We start from the raw sequence: 25,362 nt of genomic DNA, 5'->3' as shown, positions 1-25,362 counted from the left end.
ATTAGTAGAACTCAAGAACACAAAATGTAAAAAAACGTGTCTTTCTCTCTAAGGTTACACGTTGGCATGTAGACCTGAATAATGACAAAGTTTTTTGGGATAGCTTTTACTTCTACTTATAATATTCTATCACATCACTGTGAAGACGAGGAGAGTTCACAATGAAAGAGTGAAACTGGTGTGTTGTATGGGAAAGTGCTGTCAAGAAGTAGAAAGTAAAAATCCTTGCACCCTACAAATGATGTGATAAATAATAAGGATGGCTATAGGAATACTCGCCTAGGAGATAAAAGTAAGGGCATTAAAAGAAATGGAATGAGGCAGAGGTTATAAATAACATTCCCGTAGAACTACTAATTAAGTTTTTTTTTACAAATTAATTAGTAGCATTAATGCGGGATGAAAATTGCTGAAAGACCTTGGCAAATTAGTATTGTTTCCATCCCAAAAAAAGTGAAAAGCAGCAGTATTTGAGGACTACAGAACTACTGGTTTGATTTCACATATTGCAAAGGCAGTACCTGAAATCATGAGCAAAAGGATGGATAGTGATTGACTACTTAAAGGATGATAAGTTTGGGTTCTGAAAAGAGGAGAGGTATTATTCTAGTCTACTAGTAACTAGGTCACTAGTAGGCATTTATGTGTATTACAACCAGGAGGTATTTGTTTGTTTCATAGATCTTACAGACTTTCACAAGAGTAAATTGTTTAAAATTAATTTCCAGAAGATAGTAAATTGAAGGGATAAGTTGTCTAATCCAGAACCCATGCATGACTCAGTGTGTAAGTAAGACTATCACCTGCGTTTTAGAACATATATGCAGAGGAAATAATAAGAAGGCTGGGAAGAGCTGGAGATAGGAATTGAAGTAGATAGGGAATTCTTAAAATCATTTGGATTTATGAATGATCTGCAAGCTATAGATGGTCGGATCTCCAAAGGAGGTCCTTCCCTCCAAGAAGGATTTCTTGATGTTATTAGTCTCTTTTAAAAAAATTCATTCTTTCCACCCTTAGATATCAGCAATACTTTTCAACATTGCCCATGTGAACACCCCCTAAAAGTGGTGGTAATGGTTAACTCATGTACAAGCCTTCTAATTGTTTATAATGTCTGCTATTGAAGATGAAGCAAAGCATTTTGGTCCACAAACTTTGAGCAAAGAGCATAGTTCGCTAATCACTGGCATCTGCTCAAATGACAGATATTTCGGCATGATTCACCACTTCTCCATCAAGATCTGCTCTATTCTGCCTTCCCCACCTCTCCTGTGTTTGTCTTTTATGCGTGTTCCTACCCCTTTTCCTTATATTTATATCCATGTTTATAAAATGGGCAAGGGTTATTGCACACATATATATACTCTGTATTCCCCATAATTTCACCTGATGATATTTCATTGCAACGGAACCATGTTCATGGAAATAAAAAGTCCAGTGGAAATTGCAATGTCTTTATTAATTTATTATAAAACACTTCATTATCAATTATCTCAAGTTAATGAACTATTTCAAGATATTAGCAGAGATAACATGTGTCATTAAGGCCCCAATTCAATGTTCACTACATACATTAACTCATACAGCAGAAAGGTAAGGCAGAATAAACTGAACTTGATAAATTTAAAGAGGACATCAGCTACTAAATTTGTAATGGTGTGCAAATCTACTTTGCATCAGTCGTTAATAACCAATTCATTATCTTCATTATTAGACATTTTACATCACATGAAAGAATTCCCAATAAGAAACTCTCATTAAAATAATAGACAGTGGGAAAGATTCATGATAACTTCTCCCCTAACATCCAGGCTGCAGACGCAAACATATAATACTTGAAATCATTCTTTCGTCATTTAAAGAAGCAATAACTAAACAACTTAAATAGGTTATAGGCATGAAACAAATACTGTGATAAAAATTCATGATACTTTAATCAGTACATGATAAAAAAATAAAAACAAAATTACATACAAAGTTGTAAAATTTAGGAAACTTGATTAGCTTCAAATGATTTATCAATCTATCATTTTGCTTTAGTCTTATCTTCATTTAAGAACTTCCTCAGATCAGATACCGCCGCACCAATGTCTTGGATCTGAAATATGGCAGGAAACATTTTAAATAACCAATCATTTGCCTTAAAAAAGAACTAAGCTTTAACATTACATTACATACCATTGTTTCCAAGAAAATCTTTTCCATTTTTGCTATTACTTCAGAGAGGTTGGGTAACTTTGTGCAAGATTCAATATTCAACATTAAATTGAAAAACCAATTCCATAGATCTTGGTTAAGAAACCTGAAAGAAAATGCAGAAAAAAATCACATCTCAAGTAAAAATTTATAATTCATCAATTTAAAGCTCTGATTAAACTCTAATACCTTGGAATTTTCTTAGTAGAAGTCCAGACACCATCCTTACAAATGATATCCATAAAATCTCCAAAAATCATTACTTGCACTAAAGATGCAATGTGAAACATGTCAATCTAAAAAGAGAATATGAGTCCAGTAAGACAGTAATGACACACCAATTTGAGTAAAAATTATAAAAGATTGAATTCTGATAAGACACATTTCATTAGCAGCATAATCAATTGTGAACTCGTGGAGGGATGCTTTTATACTGAGAAGAGGACATGAAATGTTACCTGGTATGTCCACATCCTTTTGGTTCGCATTTCAGGACACTGGAAAAATGTTTTCTGGAATACAGAGTCAAAGCAGGTGTTTGGAGAATATAAAGTCATATCAATGCACTGGCCTAGGTCAATCAATTGTAGAGCAGTTTGGCCAAATGATGAGAGGTCTTCATTCACTTGTGGTCTGAAAGTACACATTTAAAATATTAGTGGTGATACTGATATCATGGCAAAACTTAAGAATATATGCGTACCTCCTCGCAGTTCGATGTTGAATTATGAAAGGATGTTGGAACGCGACCACACGTGTTTGCAAACATTCAAAATAAATTAAGGCCAAGGAGCACCTATGGACATTGAAGATAACCATTTATCTAGACACACTGCTGACCTCCTCAGGTTGACAATGAGAAAAATGAACTGACTTAAAAAAAATTATTTTTACCAAACGGGGCAGTGTTGATCAAGTATGTAGGCAAGTTCCCCAAAGAAATATTTTTTGGATAATAAAAGTTTATTAACAAATAATTCCATCATTTCAATTGACAGAAAATATTTTGCAGTTCAATCAAACATGTGAGGGAAGTAGTCCAGTGGGTACGGCTATGGAATACTGACTGGAGGGCACTGATTTGATTTCTGGTGATACCTCTGGTCACCCTCAGGGTCACCCAAGCTGTGTGGTATTTTGGGAAACAATAGCCAGAACAGGGAGAGGAAATCTCCAACTTTCCACCCTGAATGTATGAAAATGCAACAATTTGTAGAGTAAAAATCATTTGCCTTGACCAGAAATTCCACATGCCATTTGGAGCTTAGCATTAGCTTGGGTTGATTATATAGGTTTTTTAGGTAATGCAACAACATTTTAAACTCAAAGATACGTTGTATACCTATGGCTCATTACGAAAGAATAATCCTTAAATGCCACTCCCTCATCCTACAGGTACATAATTAAAGTCATGCTTTACTATGATTTCAGATGGATGAAGAGTTAATTACATATTTTGCTAGTTGTTATATTTCATATTTTCCAGGGTAAATGCTGGCTTTAACAGAAAACTCAAGAAAAATTATTAATGATTATCTACAAACAATATTGTTCACATGAAGGAAAGCATACATGACCTAAGAGATGGAGCTGAATGAAATAAAGAATGAGTCTATGGCCCAGGTAGGGGCACTTGGTGAATACCCAACCCATACAGTCTACCCACTCCCTCCAGTTACGGTTGGGAATGTAAAAATCCCAGTTAAGGAGGGGAATTGAAAATATTTGTAGCATAGCTGTTAAAAAAGTTCGATGGGTCCAGTAGTTGATGAATAAAACTATCAATGAATATTTTCTCATGCAAAATTAATTTAAGTTAAGCTTCTAAATCTAAAATTCATTTCATTAATGTACCAATTCTTTTCATGCTTTCTTTTTGGCATTTCTGAAAAGCTATAAACAATTAGATATGTTTTTATTTTGAGAGTAAAGTCAAAACATGCAGTTTTTGATTAAATGCCATGGCTGTTCATCAACATTTTCATCATTAAAACATTTTTGTCATGAGCACAGATGCAACCTGGTGGTCATGGACAGCCAACAGCGATTCAAGAAAATCAAGAAAGTGACATAGGAACCCAGGTGGAACACAAAAATGCTAATGAGAAAAATCAGGCAAGAGAAAAGTTCACCACGACCATTGACAGAAAAATAGAAGGAATAGAAGGGACTAGCATAGAAGGATGACAGAACGAAATGAAGAACGACATAATCGAAGTAGCAAATGAACAACTTGTGAGTAAGACGGCGCCAACCAAATGGCCATGGATAACAACTCAAATAAGATACCTCATAGAGAAAAGAAGAAAATACAAGTATCCAAGAAACGAAACTGAGGAAGCCTTTAAAAGAAATTGCGGAAACAAGTCATATGAGAGTGCAAGAAGGCCAAGGAAGAGTACATAGAAAGCTTCTAGGAGGAAATAATGACAACATAAGGAAGGGAAACAGTGAAACTGCTTATAAACTGGCAAAGACACAATTCAGAGTAAGAAAAACAAAATCTCATAACGACCGAGATGCTTATGGAAAGATACTGACAGAAGATGAAGACGTTGGGTCGAGATGAAAGGAATACATCAAAAAACTCTATCAAGAGCCCGAACCACTCGAAGGTGACTTACTTAAGAAGAAAGCATGATAGATGAAGACGAATGGGGCCTGGATATACTGAGAAGTGAATTCGAAGGAGCCGAGAAAGACCTGAAGAACAACAAGGCACTGGGAGTTGATAAAATGAACGGAGAAATTACCAAAGCACTCTGGGTCAATGAACCTGGATAACCTGTTTAAAATAACGAAAGATATCTACAACAGTGGAAGACTACCTGCGATACCGAAGAAATCTAGAATAGAAAAATGCAACTAACCCAGAACATTGAGCCTGACTTCTCATGCATCAAAAATACTTTCTTGGATAATCAGCTGATGAACAGAAGGAAAGGTAGAATAAAGACTCTCGGAAAACCAATTCAGATTCAGGAAAAACCGAGGGACAAGAGGGGCAATACTCAGCTTGAGGGTACTGGCTGAAAATTGATCCATGTATGTGGCATTTGTGGACTTGGAAGAGGCCTTTGACAATGTCGAACGGAACAAAATGTTCAACATACTAGAAGAGCTCAGAATGGATTACAATGGCAGAAGAATAATCCATCACCATAATAATCAGGTAACAACCATGCAAATGAAAAATGGAAGGAAAATTGAAACCATAATAAACAAAGGAGTTCAACAAGGTTACAATCTCTTGCCAGCCCTATTCAACGTATATCTAGAAAGAAGCAATAAAGAAAGCAAAAGAATTGGGTGTCAAAGGAATCAGGGTGAATGGTGAAGAAATTAACATGCTGCGGTTTGCAGATGACATTGCAGTGGTAGCAGAGACACGAGGACCTGTAAGCAAACCTGAATACTAAGGACCAAGTACTGAGGGAATATAATATGAGCATCAATAAGAAGAAAACGAAAATCCTTGTGCGTGGAAGAGAGAAGCTGAATGGAGATATCACAATTCGAGGAGTGAAACTAGAGCAAGTGGAATCCTTCATCTACTCGGGCAGCAGCATAACTTAGGATGGAAGAAGCTTGACCGACATCAAGCAAAGAATAGCCCAAGCAAAGAAGGTGTTCATTGAGAAGAGGCAACTACTATGTTCAAAGAACATAAGGTTGCAAACAATGAAAACAAATGAATAAACAATGAAAAATATAATAGAAGGAAAAATTGAAGGAAAGATCCCGCGAGGAAGGCCAAGAGACAAGTACATAGGGCAAATTAAGAAGGACGTAAAACAGGAAACCTATCAGATGGTGAGGGAATGAACACTAAAAAGGGAAGAATGGAGGGCTGCAGAAAACCAATCTTAGGATTGAAATACTGATGAATGAATTTATATATCTTCGAAAAAGAACTATTCAGTGATGACAAAAATATATAAATACTTTGATTAAAACATCTAAATACTGAAATACAGAGAAAGGACACTCACATATTTAGTTTTGACATTTCAACAGCTTTGCTGTCATCATCAGAATGTTGTTCTTGGGAGAAGAGCTGAGAGGATATGTGGGGGGAGGATGAGGGGGGAAGAAGTAAGGGACAAATAAGAAATGGATAAGGGGGTGTGAGGGGATGTATAGGTGGCTATTGGATGGGGTTTAAATGACCGCCACACCCAGATATGCACCATCTCTTGGGTTCTCACCTCTATACTGATTGCAGATTCACGAAGGATTTCAATCATCGAAACAGAGAAGCAGTCATCAAAAGATTGATTGTGGAAGCAGTGTGGGTAGGGATGGGATAATTAAGGAAGATGGGAGATTTAGCTGAGTAGTGGTGGCATTATTCATATTTTATACCCACACTGCTTCCATGATCAATCTTTTGATGACTGCTTCTCTGTTTTGATGGTTGAAATCCTTCATGAATCTGCAAGCAGTATAGTGGTGAGAACCCAAGAGATGGTGCATAACTGGGTGCATCAGTCATTTAAACCCCTAGAACTGAACTTAGCCCACTGACCTAGCCCCACTACCTCTAGTTGTGAATGCCACATATGCCACCGGACTTAGTATTGGGTAAACTCTACCATCACCTATCAGACTGACCTTTAGACTGATAACTATATTTATAGTTTTCTATTTTGATGAAAGTGTGGAATTGTGGAGTCATTTATTATCAACATACCACAATTCCTTTCCATCAATATGCCTACAAACACTAATTTATATAGCCCTGACATAAGAAATAACCCCAAATCATATTACAAACATGTGAGCTTTCACTCATCCTTTATACTTACAATCTCCTCAACAGAAAGTTGTCTGGTTTTATATCTCCATGGATTATTTTACAATTGTGAAGACACCTAATTATTCTCAATACTTCTAGGGTGAAGTACACTGCCAATGACTCTGGAAATCTTATTCTTCTGATCTGAAATTTAAAATAGCTTTATCACTAAATGGCCACCAAATAATTTTTGTTTGCAGTATGAAAAATACAAATATTATGTAAACATTCATGGAAAAACTAAAAGAGTTATGACGTTTATACACCACAATTTATTTAATTGATTTGGTTTATAGAGTCACCTCTAACTTTAAACCACCATATTCCGATTCCTTTGAAAATACTTCATTTTTGCAACACTTTCTTCTCCAAATGCAGTCCTTTCATTTTTGCTATTCCTCCCTTCAGCTTGAAAAGCTATGATGTGTAATACTCTCCCATTATTCTTTTACTTTTTTTAAGATAGTTGACGAATGCAAATCTGTTAGTATCCCAAAAAACAGTTGACATCACCTTCCTGACTGATGGAACTGTCTCTGCCTTTTTTGTAACAGGTTCACCCTTTGCCGTCCCCTGTTTTAACTGTTCTTTCATCTCAGGAGTGTAGTGGTGGATCCAAGTTACATCTACAGTTATGAATCAACACAAAAAATCTGATTTGCTTCACTTAAACTGCTCCAACAGGACTTTGGAAGTGTATCTTTCAACCTAACTGGCATAGATGACCTCACTAGGACAATTATAGCTGCTTCTGCGTGCACAACTCTAGGGGTTAGAGGAACATGCAAACCCTTCCACCACATTAGGGAGGGACTTAAGTGATTAACATTAAATAATAACAGCAACTGAACCTAACTTTTCTGAATATTAAAGCTGCATATGCAGAAGAAATCTGAACCATAATTTGCACATTTTAAGTAAGAACAATGATATTAAGAAACTTGATAAAATGGCAAGACCTCATAACTGTGGTATATGGAATGTGGAAATACTGGTGGTAACAACACCTTCTGTCCTCACTTAAGTAGCATTCATAGGGTCATTTAAAGGGCAAGAATTATGGTAGGTACCTATTGCTTGCAGATTTTCTTAGTTATTGAGTTTTCTCTTTTCTATCGGTGGTTTGCATAATGACACTAAATACATGTATAATGAATGTTTACTTGCCCTTACTTTGTCACTAACTTCCCAACAGGAGGTCATGTACAGTGTTCAACCCCTCTCTTTACACCCAACCCGTTCATCTCCCAATAATTAACCCACCCCCACAGTCATATATGCATATATACCTGTTTGAATATAACTTCTTACCTGAAGTTGCTGCACTACGAAATCTAGGTCGCAATGAACCTTCTTTTTCATGCGGAGTTACAAAGTTTTGTTTTAACATTATTAGACACTAAATACCACAGGCAAGTTATTCCACTGACTCAAGGTGAAAATTTAGCATTTTTTCTCAACAAATGGAGGGCTATCCTTAAAAATCATAATAATTGTCGCGGACCACAATGCACATAAATAACGAATTCTCCACGAATTCAAACTGAGGGCCTCTTACTTCTAACAAAACAGTAAACAAATTTAACAAAAAATACTCATTTGAAATAATATGTCGCCTAATCTAAAAGCAATTTCACAATAGTTTAATAAAATCAATGAATGATAATCAGCCAAATGACCTAAAAAACCCAGATTCTTTAAGTGCCCCACATGTCACACCAAATGTGTTACCCCATTAATTTGAAAGACATTTTGATAACATGTATGTATTCAGTTATCAACATCTATGTTATTCAGGAACAAAGGTTACAATTGGGATCTGTATACAGCTGTATATTAATAGGGTAGTTAAGAATGTAGAATACACAAGATGATTTACCTTAAATGAATTGATGACATCCAGCAAGGTACCATGTTCCAGGAAATCACAGATCAGAACGCTAGCATCATTAAAGAAACACCCTTCTATAACATTTACAAAGGAGTTTTTCTGGAAAATAATAAATTGCAATGAGAAAATACATAGCAACCTGTTAAATCATTCCCTAAAGTATGTAGTAATAACAATAGTTTCAATAGGATGTCTTTAATTTTTACTGGATTTTTTTTAACAAATAAAACTCACCATTATATGATCAGTGATCCTGCTATGAACTTCATGGCTAATGTAAAATTCCCAAGGGAAAGCTGGCTTTTGAACTTTGAGTGCAACCATTTTCTTCCACTTCATACTATAAGCTTTATACACCTTTGCATAAGCTCCTTGTCCAACAATTTTCAGAGATCTAAACAAATGGCCTCCGTCCCTTGCCTCCTTTCTCAGATGTAAATCTGAGTTTGTTTTAATTATTGGAATTTTTTGAGGAACACTATAATAACCAATTCTGTTTGAGACAGGAACACTTAGGTTGCTCAAAAAATAATCAATCTGACTTTTTGAAAATGGATCCGTAGCAATATTAATCTCTTTCATCTGCTTACAGATTTCATTCATGGCCACTGACACATTGCTTTTATTGCTCCTCTTCACGTTAATCGACTTGGAATTGAAATCCACACTTTCATTCTGATCTGTGGCACAGGAATCTATTGTCGTATCCTTGGCCGTGTCATCCGCTGCAGTTCTCCTTGACTTGGTCCGGGTGAGAGAGCATGGTATTCGTGAAACCTGAGATTTAGAGATCTCAGCTGTTCCACCACCCAACATTGATGGCACACGAGATAAACTATTTACAGCACTAACACCATTGATGGCTGAATTATGATTTTGACTGTCACTTGCTGTTGCATGAAGAGTAGCAGCACTACTTGAACCAGTGCTCCCGGAGACACCTTCCCGAGATGTTTCCTCAATCATACTTAGTCCTGGCCCAGCCACATTATCAAGCTTCTCTGCTATACATGTTCTGACTGCTCCAGACTCACTGATATTCATATATGAATAATGACAGGATTATTTTTAAAAAATTTGAAAAATTACCAATCTCCAGTTTATAAAATAAAAACATTATTTTTTAACAGCAACAAATTACCACATTTCTCATCGCACATTTTATCCACCACCTTTTGGAATATTTATTTAGGGAATGCGTCATCCACTAAACCTACCATATATAAGTACAAATACCAAAAATAAACAGTGAAAACATGACTAAGGCAGACAAAAGTATTTATAAAGGTTATGAAAATTGTCCAACTTTACATATATTTTAGCATATTAATAATAATATGGATTGTAAAAATATAATTTACCATTCATAATATTAACAAATATCCATTTACTTGCAAATTGGATATGCAGACCACTAATTTGAGAAAAATCTACAATATTGAACATGACATAAATTTAAATGAGGATAATGGGAAAGAAAACTGAAGTTTACTTCTAATTGCAGGTAGGTACAAACAATTCACCTAAGAAAATTAAAATCCTACCTTCCTGATCCTTTAACATTGCGTGACTTCCCTGTTCCAACAGCTGGAGTAGAAATTGCAGCAGGCATGGTAAATGCTTTTGTGTAACTAGTAACATCTAATTCCAAGCAACCGGGCTTAGTGAAGATATAATCATCCCCATCATTACCATCAAATTTGGTGAATGTTTTATCCTCCTGTAAGAACACACAGAATAAATGAAATATACACATCTAAATGATCTGAGGTAAAAACATCAGAGTAACAGGAATCTATATGAGCACTATACAGAGAAGTTGTAAAATTAAAACTAGCTCATTTTTTTCTGCAATAAAGAATAGAATGTCTAACACTTGTGCATTTGATTTAGGAACCAACTGGCATATTTAAAAAAATATTATATAAATCTATGTGCCGCAGAAGAGCATTGTTTTTTAACATATTTATACATATATATAATTATATATACAGGGTGCAGCGCCTAAATTCGGAAAAGCACGAGATTCCTCGAATGATATTTCCTCGCCAGGCTAGCAAAACCTTCCCCAGACTTCTCCGAGGCATTATACTTAGCAACAATACTGTAAACAGTTGATCTGGGGTACCAGAAGAATCAAACTATCTCGAAATATAATGCCCAGTGCAAACAATTTCAATGATAGCAGCTCTTCGCTCTGTTATGTATCATCTCAGCCATTTTGAGGTTATGACTGTTTACTAGATGCCCATTGCTTTCAAGAATGCCAATTTCAATCTCATGTGGAACTACAATATGGTGGGAAATTCAAATTGAAAATTATGAGGGTAGAAAGAAACTTAACATTTCCACTAAAAAGAAGAATTGAAAATTGTCCAGATTCAAGCACTGCACCCTGTATATTGATGATGTAGAAGCAGTCATGAGAGCAATATGACACTTGGATGGCACAATAAAACACAAAATAAATAGAAAACACATAATTGAAAGTTAGTGCTTTTGGCCTTCTCTTAGGCTTTTTCAGGAATTTACTATTGGGAGTGGAACCGCGGATCAAGGTCAAAAAAACACAGCTTTCTTGAAAGTTTTTAATTGTTATAAAAAAATCAAAAGTTCTTGATAGTATTTAATGTTTTGGTTTGATGTTACACATGTACTATTCATACTTTCCCATCATAATTTCCCTCACATTTATGAGCCAGGAGAATTCCATATCCTCCTTTAAGGCAAACAGAAGTACAGTTTTACTATGCAACAAATTAATCATTAAATATCTAGACAGCATCATTTAAATGGGGATCACATGACAAATACAAATATGTATCAGTAGTCCTTTGTCAATTTGTCCTTTGATAATCATTCCTTTTTACCAGGTTACATGATTGGCATAGCTAGCTATTTGACAATACATGCTATTTACTAGATCATAGTTGTGTTTTTGTTAAACTATAAAATTCCACCCTTAAAAGAAATGAAAATGAAAAAAACTTGTACTTTCCATTGCTAAAAAACTCAGTTTAATAACAAGGAATGTAAAAGTAGAGTTCATTTGTTTCTTAATCATAATCATGTTTAGGTTATCTATGCTTTTTGATTATCTGTGCTCCAAGACACATTCCATTAGCATAGGTAATCGAGAGTTTACTGTATTTCCTCTCTAACTTCATATTTTCTAATTTTCATTTCCTCAACATTGTAATAACATTCCAAGTTCCTATTCAGACTAATTCAGTCCTCCTCCGTAGTACTGCTGCTGCTTTTGCTTAGCAAGGATTTCATGAGATAACACCCCAAGAAGCCTTTAACTCTCTTGCTGCTGGGCACAACACGGTCGGTTGGGCTGAGTGAAGTAATTGCCAGGACTAGCACACAGATATATGTCCATCATTGTTTAATGGGATAATTTATTGAGGGGACTAACTGCTGTCTTCCTCAATAGGAAGACAATAGAAAAGACATCTGAAGAGTTTTTGTGACACTGCCACTCAATGGCCACCCCACAAGGGTTGGATGCCTTTGCAGCCGCCTCACTTAAAAACAGATGATGTGTGCACTACCTTTTACCCAGCTTTGGCCCTTCAACCTATTATGGGTGACCCAACGAGCAAATATCATTCCTCCCACCAGCACAACACCATGGGTCAATGGAGCAAACAAGTCCTCCCATCACATGAAAGGAGGTTGGGAGGGATGCTTCTATATATTGCATTAATTTTTTGTTTTATATTTCAACGACTTCAAGCAAATGTTTTTCCACCCACAAACTACAAAGATTAAATCATCTTTAGTGGAGCACAACATTTTTCTCTTAACCTTGGAACAATCCCTTGGATATATCCAGTAGAGGAATAGTAACTTTGATACAACATTGTAATGAAAACAGTGAAAAATTACCTCAGGTATAGAATATATTGCTTGCTGACCAGGTAGCTCTTCCACATTTAATATAAGCTGTTAACTATTAAAAAGCAAATGTCAAATAACCATTTTGTATAATTTCAGAACAATTAATAATTGAAAATATCAAAATCTTAATTCCATCAAGGCTAGCCAGATGGGTATTAAACATAATTGATAAACAACTACGTCAAATGTTGAAATCTCAATAGAACCAGAATGCATGAAACTTTGGGGGTTGAATGGCTGCAAAACATATGTAGTGTACCTAGGAAATTAAGTACAAAAATAAGAGAGCCTATTTGTCAGACCGTGATGTGGATTGAGTTTTGCAAAATATCTGACCTTTACAGTAAGGAAGATTCCACTGATGTATGCCGACATTATAGGGGAAGAAAATCCTTAAGAAGAAGAAAGGCTGATGGGAAAGTGACCATGAGCAGCCAGATGCAGGTAGGTATTAGGACAATTTGAGTTATAAGAAATATGTTCTACAATTTATTATTGATATGTAAAAGAACATGAAACATGAGGCACCATTTCTTATGACACTTGAACCTGGCTCCATGTGCACCATCTTTTATGACAACATTTTTCTAGAGACACTAAAATTGTTTGCATGGTGGAGATTCTTTGGTTTCAGTTATTGTTACAAATAAATATGTAACATGAATAACACAATGCTTTCAGCACTTGCATCCAATGGTCTATCTTTCCTGCAATACTCCAATCATTAGAGACTTCCTCATATGCCCTCGACCATATGGTCACAACCATTAAACCACACATTAAACAATTTTAATTATCGCTCTAAGCATCCCAAAATGCATTTTACCCATCACTATAAATCACTCATTTCCAAGATAAAAAATTATATTCTCAAGTCAAAATTGGAATAACTACTTAAAGAATTAATTTATCAATTCAAGAAGTTCTCTGAATACTCTAATCTCTCTCCCCAGAACCATTTTTTTGTGTTGGTTAAAGGGAAAATAACTCCTAATTACATAATACTTTCCTCTAACAAATATGGGTAATTGTCCTTATCTATCACAATATTTTTTGGTGTATAATTTTGTTGGTTCCTTAGAGGAACTTAAAATAAACATTAGGTCATGGAAAATTTTGATTTCCTTTCCTTTATTATAGATAAAATTTCCTTGAAATACACACTAAGCTAAATAATAACTCATTTAACTTACTATGGAGTAATTTGGCATGCTTGACACAGGATGACTCTCCTTATTGGCTGCAATACTGCTCTTGACAAACTCAGGGTTATTTTCCTTATCTTCAAATGCATCAGCTATTGGTACATGATGTTCTTTATCTCTTGGAGGGGCCTAAAATACATTTACATAGAATGAAAAATTCGTTTTTGCTAGTCATTTAAAGTGTAATCACTAAGTAAAATAGGAACAGATTATAACTAAATTACATAATTTCACTTACTATACACTGGTTCTGCTTTTTCAACGAAGGGGGGACTTTTTCCATTTCAGAACCACCAGTTTTGACACACATTTGGTTAGACTCCTTTTTAAATACTTCATTTATTAGCTTGTGTTGCAGTTTGTCTTTTGGAGGAACCTAAAATACATTTTTAGTCAACACACAAATCATTTTAACAATACTCATGATATAATTATTTACGCCACTTATTGTAACATCTACATTAAAAATAATCTACCTAATCTCACTTACTATGCACTGTTTAGGCATTCTTAACACAGGAAGAGCATTCTCTATGTTTGCAACAGTTTTCTTAGTAAAATCAGGATTATTTTCCTTATCTGCCAATCCATCATTCATTAGGGCTTGTTGTTTTATTTCCCTAGGAGAAACCTAAAAGGAATTTTAAGTCCGTAAAAATAGCCTAATTAGGCAAACATATTATCATCAAGAATCTATAGAAGCAAAAAAAATTGTTTAGAACATTAAAAAGGTTTCTATCAAATATTTATTTTAAGAATGTGGTATCCCTACTGTTATGAGTGAAGTAGAAAAGGTAAATGTATTTGTCATAATTATTAGGCACAAACATAGCAAAGTAGCATTTTTTCTTTGTCATTTTCCGATATAATAAATTCATGAAATACAAATACCATATTTTCCCATCGATAACGCGCTCGTTATCAATACAATAATCTTCAGTTGATCAAAAAATGACGATGGGCATTATGCAATGAAAATTGAAAAAACCCAAACATAGATGTATTTTTATTATGCATCTGATATAGACGTATTATAACAAACACTATATTTAATTTTTACGTGTGTGTGTATATATAAACCATAAACACAGTAATCAACACGAAGGTCAGTTTAGTAGGTGAAGGTAGAGTTCACCCAGTACTAAGCCCGACGGCGTGTGAAATTCACATATCAGGGTAGGGGGGCCAGTTCCTTTCCCTGTGCCAGTTATGATTTCCCAGGAAGACCTGGTACCCGAAAAATCACATAGCTTGGGTGGAGCTGCAGGTGCCCAGAGTTCCTTGCCCGGGAATCAAACCCGGGACCCTTTGGTCAGCAGTCCAACGCTCTACCCACTGGACTACCGCGACCCACTATATTATATATATATATTATTTTATTAGGTAATGTACTGGTTAAGGTAGGTTTTTGTTTTGGGTGTGCACTATTGATGGGAAAACAGCACATATGCAACTTGGGAAAAATTAATATTTCACCCATTCCATCTAAAATATTATATTTCACAAACTGGTTTTAGCATAGCATACTCATCTTAATTTGAGGGGTACATGTTATGCTGACACCAGACGATGCAATCTATTTTTAGCGCAAATGGATATTAAGTTAAATTGACCCAATATTTGCCATTTCTACCAAATCAGAGCAAAGTTTGCTGCTCTTAACTACATTATCCTATGTTATAATCTTTGAAAACTGCAATATGTAGCCCCTTCAACACTCAGACCCAATCTAATAACTACCATCATAAACACGGTAATCAACCCGAAGGTCGGTTTGGTAGGTGATGGTGGAGTTCACCCAGTACTAAGCCCGACGGTGTGTGAAATTCACACACCAGACCAGTTCCTTTCCCTGGGCCGCTTATGGTTTCCCAGGAAGATCTGGTACCCAAAAAATCACATAGCTTGGGCGCAGCTGCAGGTGCCCAGTGTCTTGCCCGGGAATTGAACCCAGGACCCTCTGGTCAGTAGTCCAATGCTCTACCCTTGGACTACCACGACCCACCTAATAACTACAACAACCCTTAAATAACCACGTAGGAAAGTAACAGAATAAAGATGCAGCCCCTTAGTAAGAACAGTGAAAATAATATGATTTCCAGAAGCATTTAAACAGAGATCATGACATGAGCAACAAACCAAACTTAAATTAGATACCGGGTTCACATACATGATTTTAATACATTCTTCCATATGATCAACCAAAGAAAACACTCTAATGGGATTGTGACCTACGTTTGATTGATCTTGCTTCTGGAGAACAGCAACACGGTTTACACCTTTAAGATCTTGCTTTTTAAGATCCGGATAATTTTCTTTATCTTTAGCAGCATCTAATACAGCAAGGCACTTTTTTCTGGCACCAGAAGACATTTCATCATGGGCTATCTTGATGCTGTTTTCACTACATAATTTCACAGCATTAATATCCTTAAGCTTTAAATTCTCCTAGGGAAAGACCAAATTTTCACATTAAAAAAAAATGATTAGCACTCTATGTTTAAATTAAGATCAACAGTTAAAGAAAAGTGATCAATTACCATAAAACTTACCTGATTATTATAAAAAAATTTTTAAACTTTATGCATTTATTTTTTTACAACATTTTCAAAGAAATTTCATTTTGCGAATGCATGCAACATTTAAAAAAAAATGACTGGGCAGCCATTTAGTAAAAACATAGTAGTCACATCTTTTACATAATCAGCTGTTAATTAATAGTAAAAAAGTATGTAATGCATAGTTTGTCCATTTTTGCATAGAAATTATATCATTAGCATCATTTATGGGGGGTGCAAGAGAAATCTGTCACTGAAAAGTGTGAAAACTTTTTCACATCTTTCGATATTGGTTTGGCATGTACTTGTATGGCTGGTGATTTAACACCCCCTGCCATACGCCCTTGCAACAACTAGCAAGGTAGTCTATAGTTGTAGATGAATGGGTGTGCAAAAAGGGTTTTCATACAGTCTAAATATTAAATTACTCTTTATCGCCATTTTATTGGCCAAATGTGACAACATGAGATTCTGGCAAGGGGGTGGATATCATCAAGATATACTATCAAGGAAGGATAGTCTGAGTTTTCTTCACCTAACTGGGATAGCATGTAGTTTTTTTGGGACTGATGACAACAATGAATAGTCGAGAAAATTCCCAGGAATTTGGGTGAAACTTTTTCAATCATAATTAATTAGTGTAAACAAGACGACACTTTGCATCAGTGAGTAACTGCACAAAATCCTGCTCCACAATACTTTTAATTTATCTTGCAACAATTTCACCACCCAAGCTTTATCCCTCCTTTCAACGAATTAAATTTTTCCCCCTGTCCATGTTCAGTTCTTGTTGTTTATTGCTATGCTGTTATTGATTTTTGTCCTCTTTCATGTTGGTTATATTTTTCACTGCACATTGGCACTATTGTTGTATGTGAATAATGTTTTAAAATAAATAAATAAATGCCAGGAAATCCATGGATGGTTTTTAAGTTACTTCATCTAGTAAGCCATCAAACACTTTATATCACATGAAGTTTTTATTTTTTAGGAAGCCTAGGAAAAAATTAAATTATTTTCTTCATCATCAGTGGTGGATGAGGGCTTATTATTGAATAACTAATTGATGCATTTATAACATAGCAAATAAGATATTAGAAACTTTCCTTTAACGCTTTCTCATTTATATAACAATATATTTTAATGTCTTTACTCTAATTCATTGCCGTAATCTTAGTGAAAATCAGAATAAAAATTTCTTGGGGTAGGCTAGTGAAAAACAAAATAGTTGAGCAATATCTGCTAGAGAATGAAAGCTGTTGTAGCAGTCAAAGTACGTATGCAATAGTAAAAAGGGAGAAAGACATGTATTAGATCATAGAATTGCCCTTGAAGATGAGAGTTGCCTATGGGGTGGAGGAGCAAAGAGTGCAGGAAAGAGAGAGGGCATCACACCATGCGATTAGGGCATAAAGAATATCTAATGTTATGCCATGCTATTTAGATGCTCTAAATAGGCAGACAATTTACTTTCAGTGTGATTACTCTGTTTTAAATCGAAAATAGCACTGTCGGTATCAAACTATGCTGTCAATATGAAACATAAGAATTCAAATCGTTGAGCTCCCAACTCTCCCGAAATAAATTTTGCAGGGTAACAATAGTTTGATGGGCATGTACATATTTGGATAAAATATGGAACCAGCTGTCAAGATAAGCAAACATCAGATCAGATCTGAAAAGAGATTATTGTTAGAAAATCATTAATTATTTTTAATTTAACCAATAACTCTATTCATTATAGGTAACATCCACCATTGAATTTCAATTAGTTTTTATCTGGTGTTGCATTTTTTGCAAATAATTTGCACATTTTGCTTGAGTATGATTACATAAGTTTTTAAATTAAAAATTGTATCATATGTTGATACTTCATGGGTTAAATTGACAAGAGAAAATGTGAGGTATTTCTGAAAGAATATTCACATGTTAACTATTTGGCTTAAATTTATTGAGTAATATGTATGCTTTGAATAAACATTTAATTGCTCATTTAAACCAAATTTTGTCTTCTCTACATCATTTCAACTGTGTAGTTACATAATTACATGCTAGTTGTGCAGCTGCACTTCTCCAGATGTATCTCAAACAACCAGAATCCACTGTTGATAGCTTACGTTAAAAAATGGGGCAGTACTACAGTAATATCCATTACACCATATTATTCCAGAACACAAATTTAAAATCTATGTTTAAAGTCAAATGCATATACATTTTTTTCAGTGATAGGAATCATATTAATTATACAAGTTTTAAATATTGTATCATTTGGTTGAGTATTATATCAAGGGGTCATTCCATATTACTCATTTGAATAACATTTTTTCGGCACCCAGCACCTCAGATTTTAGTGAAACGGATAATTATTTTATTAATTTCATTCTAATAATGGGAAAATACAGGGCAGGAAGTGCAAATTTACATGGAGGAGCATAAATACAATGATAACAAGAAAGCCACAATGTTGATCAAACAATAATTTTACTATTAATGAGAGCCAACTACATGTAATTCGTAATCTATACTACAGACAGTAGATACTTACATTATAATTTATGCTCATGTAACGACGAGATCTTATTTCCTCAAGACTATATTCCACTCCATGATCATACACCTTTAGACCACATTAAAGCACCATGTTTGCATGAAAGAAATAAAGCACACAATTATATTGGATTATACACACACACACATACATATATATAATTATCATTATTATAAGGTAATCTACTGGTTAAGGTAGGTTTTTGGATGGAAACAACCACCAAATAAATATTTTATGACTCCCAACATAACAGAATCCAGCAACCTACTCTAAATCAGGTCCCTCTTCATCTCTGACTACTTCCTCCCTTCATCCCATCCAGCATCCCTATCCTGTTCCTTCCCTTTCTTCTTTTGCCCAACATTCTCCCCTCTATCACAGTCTTCAACATCCCACTGCCGGTCAATACCCCCTTCATCCACTTTTCCTGCCTCCATAGGATTTCTCCCAACAAACACCTCTCAATGCCTACCATACCAGTACTTCCCCATTTGTTTTTTCCTCTGTCTATTCATTTGTGTGCATCATGTATTTTCCTCTGTCCATTCTTCTCCACACCAACATTTCAAAAGCCTCCAATCTACGTCTATCCTTCTGCTTCAATGACCATGTTTCTGCGCCGTACATAACTACGCTCCATATCAGAGTTTCAACAAGTCTTTTCTTAACATCCTTACTTGACTTCCTCCTCCTTGTGAAAGTCTCTTTTCCTAGTGCAATTCTTCTTCTTACGATCCTCCTACTGTGACCGTGTTGGTTGAAAACACCTACGAGATACGTTAACTGTTCTACCTGCTCTAGTTTTTGCCGTCCTATTTTATAATTTAGCTTAGCCTTTTTCTTTCTGTGAAATCATATAACCTTTGTTTAATTAATATTGATTCTCATCCCATATCTGTCGCACTGAATTTCCAATTTGCTCAGCACTTCACTTTTTATTTTATATGTATATGTATTATATATATTATAAATGTATACATATGTATTACATGATATATAAAAACCATAAACACAGTAATCAACCCGAAGGTCGGTTTAGTAGGTGATGGTAGAGATCACCCAGTTCTAAGCCCGGTATGGCGTGTGAAAATTCACACATCAGGGTAGGGGGACCAGTTCCTTTCCTTGTGCCGGTTATGGTTTCCCAGGAAGATCTGGTACCCGAAAAGTCACTTTAGCTTGGGTAGAGCTGCAGGTGCCCAGAGTGCCTTGCCCGGGAATCGTACCCAGGACCCTCCGGTCAGCAGTCCAATGCTCTACCCACTGAACTACCGCGACCCATGTGTGTGTGTGTATATATATATTTATATTATTATTATTATTAGGTAGGTAATCTACCGGTTAAGGTAGGTTTTTGGATGGACATAATTACTAATTAAATAATTTGTGACCCCTAGCAAAAAACAACATCCTACTCTACATCAGGGAACATCTTGCCCGGGAATCGAACCCGGGAACCTCTGGTCAGCAGTCCAATGCTCTACCCACTGGACTACCGTGATCCACTATATAATAATATATATGTATCAAACAAACGTATCAGCTCCAAGCTCAACTACTTCACAAGTAAATGTGCTTTTTGCAAATTTAACATCGCCAATGTTTGCCAAGCCCTGTTCTGCAACCATTCTAAAATCTATTGTCTCCACAATCAGGAAAAAATCCAGTACTGGCTCTGATGAAATTCCTGGTAAAGTTGTTCATCATTGTTTTGAAGCCACAAAAGCACCCCTTTTATTTTTTATCAATAAATCCTAGATACATGGGATTTTCCCATTCCAATCAAAATAATCAAAAGTAGTGCCAATTTATAACAACCATGGCTGTGTTAATGATTTAAACCACTACAGACCAATGGCCATCCAAAATACATTTGCTAAAATATATGAAAAAGCCATGCATATGCAAATAGCATCTTACCACAAAAAAAACTTCCTACTTTCAAATTCTCTGCATGGATTTAGATCTGAAAGGTCAACCACAACTGCCATATGTCAGGCAATCGAGAGCATACTTAATTCATTAGATGCTAAACGCAAAACCCTTGAAATGTTTTTTGACTAGGCAAAGGCTTTTGATAATGCAAAACACAATAGAATACTAATTTAACTCAATAGAATAGGAATTAGAGGAATTCCCCTAAATTGGATGAAGTCCTATATTTGCAATTGCACTCAGAAAATAGTGTTGTGAGTAGATGGGTTAAAATATTCATCTGAAGTATACCAAGTTTACACAGGTGTTCCACAAGGCTCAACTCTTAGGCCACTCCTTTTTCTGATATATATCAATGACCAGCCTAACTGTTTACAGAATTATGACGGAATAATACTAGTGTTGTATAGTGACGACACAGTGAGGAGGGGAGTAAAAAAGGTTGTGTAGGAATATAAAATAACTGCAATGAAATAAAAATGGAAAATCAATACTTAATACAATAATTAATTGAATCAGGAAAAATTCAAGATGAAAAGAATACATAGAAAAATTACATGGTAGTGAAACTACACACTTGGCTGGCAAATTTAGGCACTGAAAGAGAATGTGACTTAATGGGGATTATCTTATGTTCAGGAATATTATATAGTGAGAGAGAAGGAGCATGAAGAGAATTGAAATGAAATAAAGCCAAGGGAAGAGATAAAATCTCCATGGAACTACTTAAGGATATACCTAAATGAGGAATGACGAGTTTTTATGGCCTAATTCAGAACAACTATGATGCCATATCAGTTATGAGTCCACCAATAGAGAAGAATATAGAATACAATCAATGCGTATAATTTTGTTTTTTAAATATGAGAAGGCATCCCATACCGTCTTTACTCGGTTTAATGGTTTGATGTTAATCATTTACAATTAAATACTAACAAAACTCAGCATATTGTGTGCAGTCTTAAATCAAAAATAACTGATATTGAAACTGCTAAAATACTAGGAATTTATATTGATACAAAACTTAATTGGGAGACTCACATCAGTCAGACCTGTAATAAACTTAGTAAAGCTGTTTATATGTTAAGAAAGCTCAACTTTATCATTTCAAATGAGTATCGTTTAACACTTTACCATGCCTTCTTTCAATGTCATTTGAATTATGGTGTTGAGTTATGGGGTCATTCCCCTCATGTTAAACAAATTTTGCTACTGCAAAACAGAGCTATTCGCTCTCTTGCTAATATACCACCACGTGATTCCTGCAAACCTTTTTTTATTAGGTATAGAATCATGACTGTATTTTGTTTGTATATCTTTAAGGCCCTGATTCATGTGAAAGTTAATCTAGAAACTTACCAATTAAGATCCAACCTCCATAACTATTCCACAAGAGGTAAATCGAATCTAAATACTACTTATTGTAGATTGTCATCAACAACACATTTCACAATATGAACATACGACTGTATAACTATCTGCCTACTCAGTTGAAATCAGATGGTATCCAGAGTTTAAAGAATAGGGTATATACCTGGTTACTTGCTCACCCACTATACTCATTGGATGAATTCTTTTGTGACAATTTTCATCACATTTAAGAAAGTATGTTTATATGTTTATATGTTAAATAATACTTATATTGACGACATTTAATATGGTTGTACCATTTTTAAAATGAATAAAGTATTATTATTATTATTACTTAAGGTGTCTGTCTGCAACTTCCATCTCTTCATAAACACATCCTCACCTCATGCAATTCTTTCTCTGATGTCCTTAATACTTTGCCCAAACTTCCAAAATACTAACCAAATAGCCGAACTGTATTCCTAATTTTAGTATTTTTCCAAACAAAAAAACCGATTTGAGCTCGACAAAAAGCGTCAATTGCCTCGCGTGCAATAACTACAAACAATGTAATGGCAACCAAGAAAGACGAGCAAACGAGCTAAATTTCAATGAAGGAGCTTTCATTGGGGAAAACCTTTCTTAGAAGAAAGAGCATAATTCTTCAACATGAAGAAATGTATGGTTACTGGCTATATATATGAAACATATCACAAATAGTACAGACCTAAGCTAATACTGACAAAGAAAACAAAGAAGGTTCTTCATACTATACCAGATTTTTGCAGTACATCGGTATTTTGTTCGGATCATATGGTTCTTCAATGTATGGTGCAACATAAAACTCTTCATCCGAGTCATCCCCTTTCCCATGTTCCATGATACTTTGTAAGTTATCCTTTGGACGACTGAGCAAAACAAAACATATTCGTAAAATAAGAATTATAAGTTTATATAAGCTATAACAAGAAATAAAGATGTTAACTAATTGTTTAAGGCTAAATCTTAGGTACATTGTTTACAGGTAAAGGTGATTTGATGTCTTTGAAAAACATCGACCGCGATTTAACCGGTCGGACAATAATTCATTTAAACCTGCTTCAGAACTCACATTCATTTCTATAACTTTCTGATTATTGTACCACAAAAAACTGCAAAAAAAGAACAAACGTGCAAATACAATCATCCACTAGAACTAGTTTTAACAGTATTGTCTCCATTCCGTTACATGAAATAGACGTATATAGCGCAACAAGAGAAGATGTAAAGAGTTCTAAGTACGTTTTTCGAAAGTGGCACAAAACTAAACATCGAACTTAGTCGCAATACAATTAATTAAGAATGGAGATGAATAATAAAGAAATAAACAAGTCGACTTGTAAAAATTACCTTAGGTGGAAAATACGTGGTGCACCGAAACAAATGAAATTATAAAGATTTTAATGCTTTCCTCAGAAGAACCCTAACACCCATAACAGACATTTAAAAACCCTAACCGAAACCAAGAACTTAAGCCAGCCAATGAAAATCTCCTAATTCAAAACGCCATCTGTTCGATGTTGCTTCCGTTGATGGTGCACTTGGCCCGCGAATTTGGAAATGTTAAATATGGACACGTAAATATAAGCAAATTTATAAATGAATAGGTTTATTTGCATTTTTTCCGTAAAATAATCTCTTATAATGTATTCATGATTAGCATGGCGTACCCAGACCTCTTGTATTTTATGTACTTACTCCAATAGTTCCACTCGAATAGAAATGTTAGACCTCATCGTCAATTTCATAAAAGCATGGGATAAGAAGGAAGACTAATCATTGTTTACCATAATAAAATTCTTCAATAGTATTTTATCGTAGTGTTAAAAATCAAAATAATGATATCGAAACACGTACATTATTCGTTAAAAATTATTTAAGAGTTCAATCAATTGATGATCACCTACCTTTGCAATACTGCCTCAATAGGTTTAAAACCTTGTGTGGGCGTAACTATCTAAATTTCAATTAAAAATGCTATTCTGAAACAATTAGCTGGAAAAGGAGTCCACCACATCATGAATATAGACAAGACAACTATCCTATGACCCGATTAACAAACATAATAGACCAAGGAGTTATATTTTACTCACAGTTAACATTCCATCAAAATTATAATTATGTTCAATCTAAAGTATACAAATCTCTTGAACTTATCTTCCGATACTGTAAAAACTTTAATCATATAGATTTGCTATGCATATCAATTTGCTACCACTCCCATGCATCTACATTATGTTTTTAATTCTATATATAAAAAATAACATCGGCAACTATTCTCTTAACTCTGCCTATCATCATCATTACACCAGAGGCAGGAATGACTTCCATTATGGGAATATAAGAACTAAAGCATTGAAATTAGGACCCAATGAAATGGGCATCAGATTATTTAACAAACTACCCAAAAGTATCAAGGATACACAGGGAACTGCCGTATTCAGGCATAAACTAAAAAGATATCTACAACGCAATATGTTTTACTCGGTTGATGAATATCTCAACAATATTCCCGACCAGTAAGTTCATACTTTTAGTTTCTAGCAATGGTAATGGTCTGATTCATGTTTGTGATCAATGATTTTTCTGAATTTGATATTGTATGTGCATGTTACAGCCGATGTTCATGGGTTTGTACCAAACACTTATGTAACTATGAGCATCTATTCTTTTATGTATCTTAACTGAGCCTGTGTCTTTGCTCCTCATTGACGTGCCTTATATCATGTACATACTTCACCCACCTGGTATTTTTGTATTGTGATCTCTGGGCAAATAAAAAGTAATAATAATAATTCATTTAAAGTTATGTCCATGTTATTTGTTAGGCAACTCTGGGAACATTACTGTTTGGTCACCTTACTACAAACTCCATTTTCATACAATCGAACGCATTCGAAGAAATTCAGGGAACAAAATTGCATTTAAATTCA

The 25,362-nt window shown here is 34.9% G+C and overlaps 1 protein-coding gene across 1 annotated transcript; it reads right to left on the bottom strand.

Moving 5' to 3' along the window:
* Positions 1–1,519: 1,519 nt before the first annotated feature.
* Positions 1,520–23,890, bottom strand: LOC139697768 (uncharacterized). Its single transcript, XM_071596607.1, has 15 exons — positions 23,780–23,890; positions 23,166–23,298; positions 19,103–19,174; positions 16,235–16,447; positions 14,490–14,630; positions 14,238–14,375; positions 13,988–14,128; positions 10,433–10,608; positions 9,123–9,921; positions 8,877–8,987; positions 7,008–7,141; positions 2,658–2,832; positions 2,389–2,495; positions 2,182–2,305; positions 1,520–2,101 (listed from the first exon to the last, which is right to left on the bottom strand). The coding sequence occupies exons 2-15, from the start codon at positions 23,268–23,270 to the stop codon at positions 2,030–2,032; spliced, it is 2,508 nt and encodes an 835-aa protein (XP_071452708.1). The 5' UTR covers positions 23,271–23,298; positions 23,780–23,890; the 3' UTR covers positions 1,520–2,029.
* Positions 23,891–25,362: the final 1,472 nt, after the last annotated feature.

The sequence above is a fragment of the Hetaerina americana genome, unplaced genomic scaffold, assembly GCF_022747635.1.
Source record: "Hetaerina americana unplaced genomic scaffold, ioHetAmer1.1.p SCAF_8, whole genome shotgun sequence".
Lineage (NCBI taxonomy): Eukaryota > Metazoa > Arthropoda > Insecta > Odonata > Calopterygidae > Hetaerina > Hetaerina americana.
Note: the sequence above shows the minus strand (reverse complement) of the source record. Positions and strands in the feature narration are given on the sequence as shown.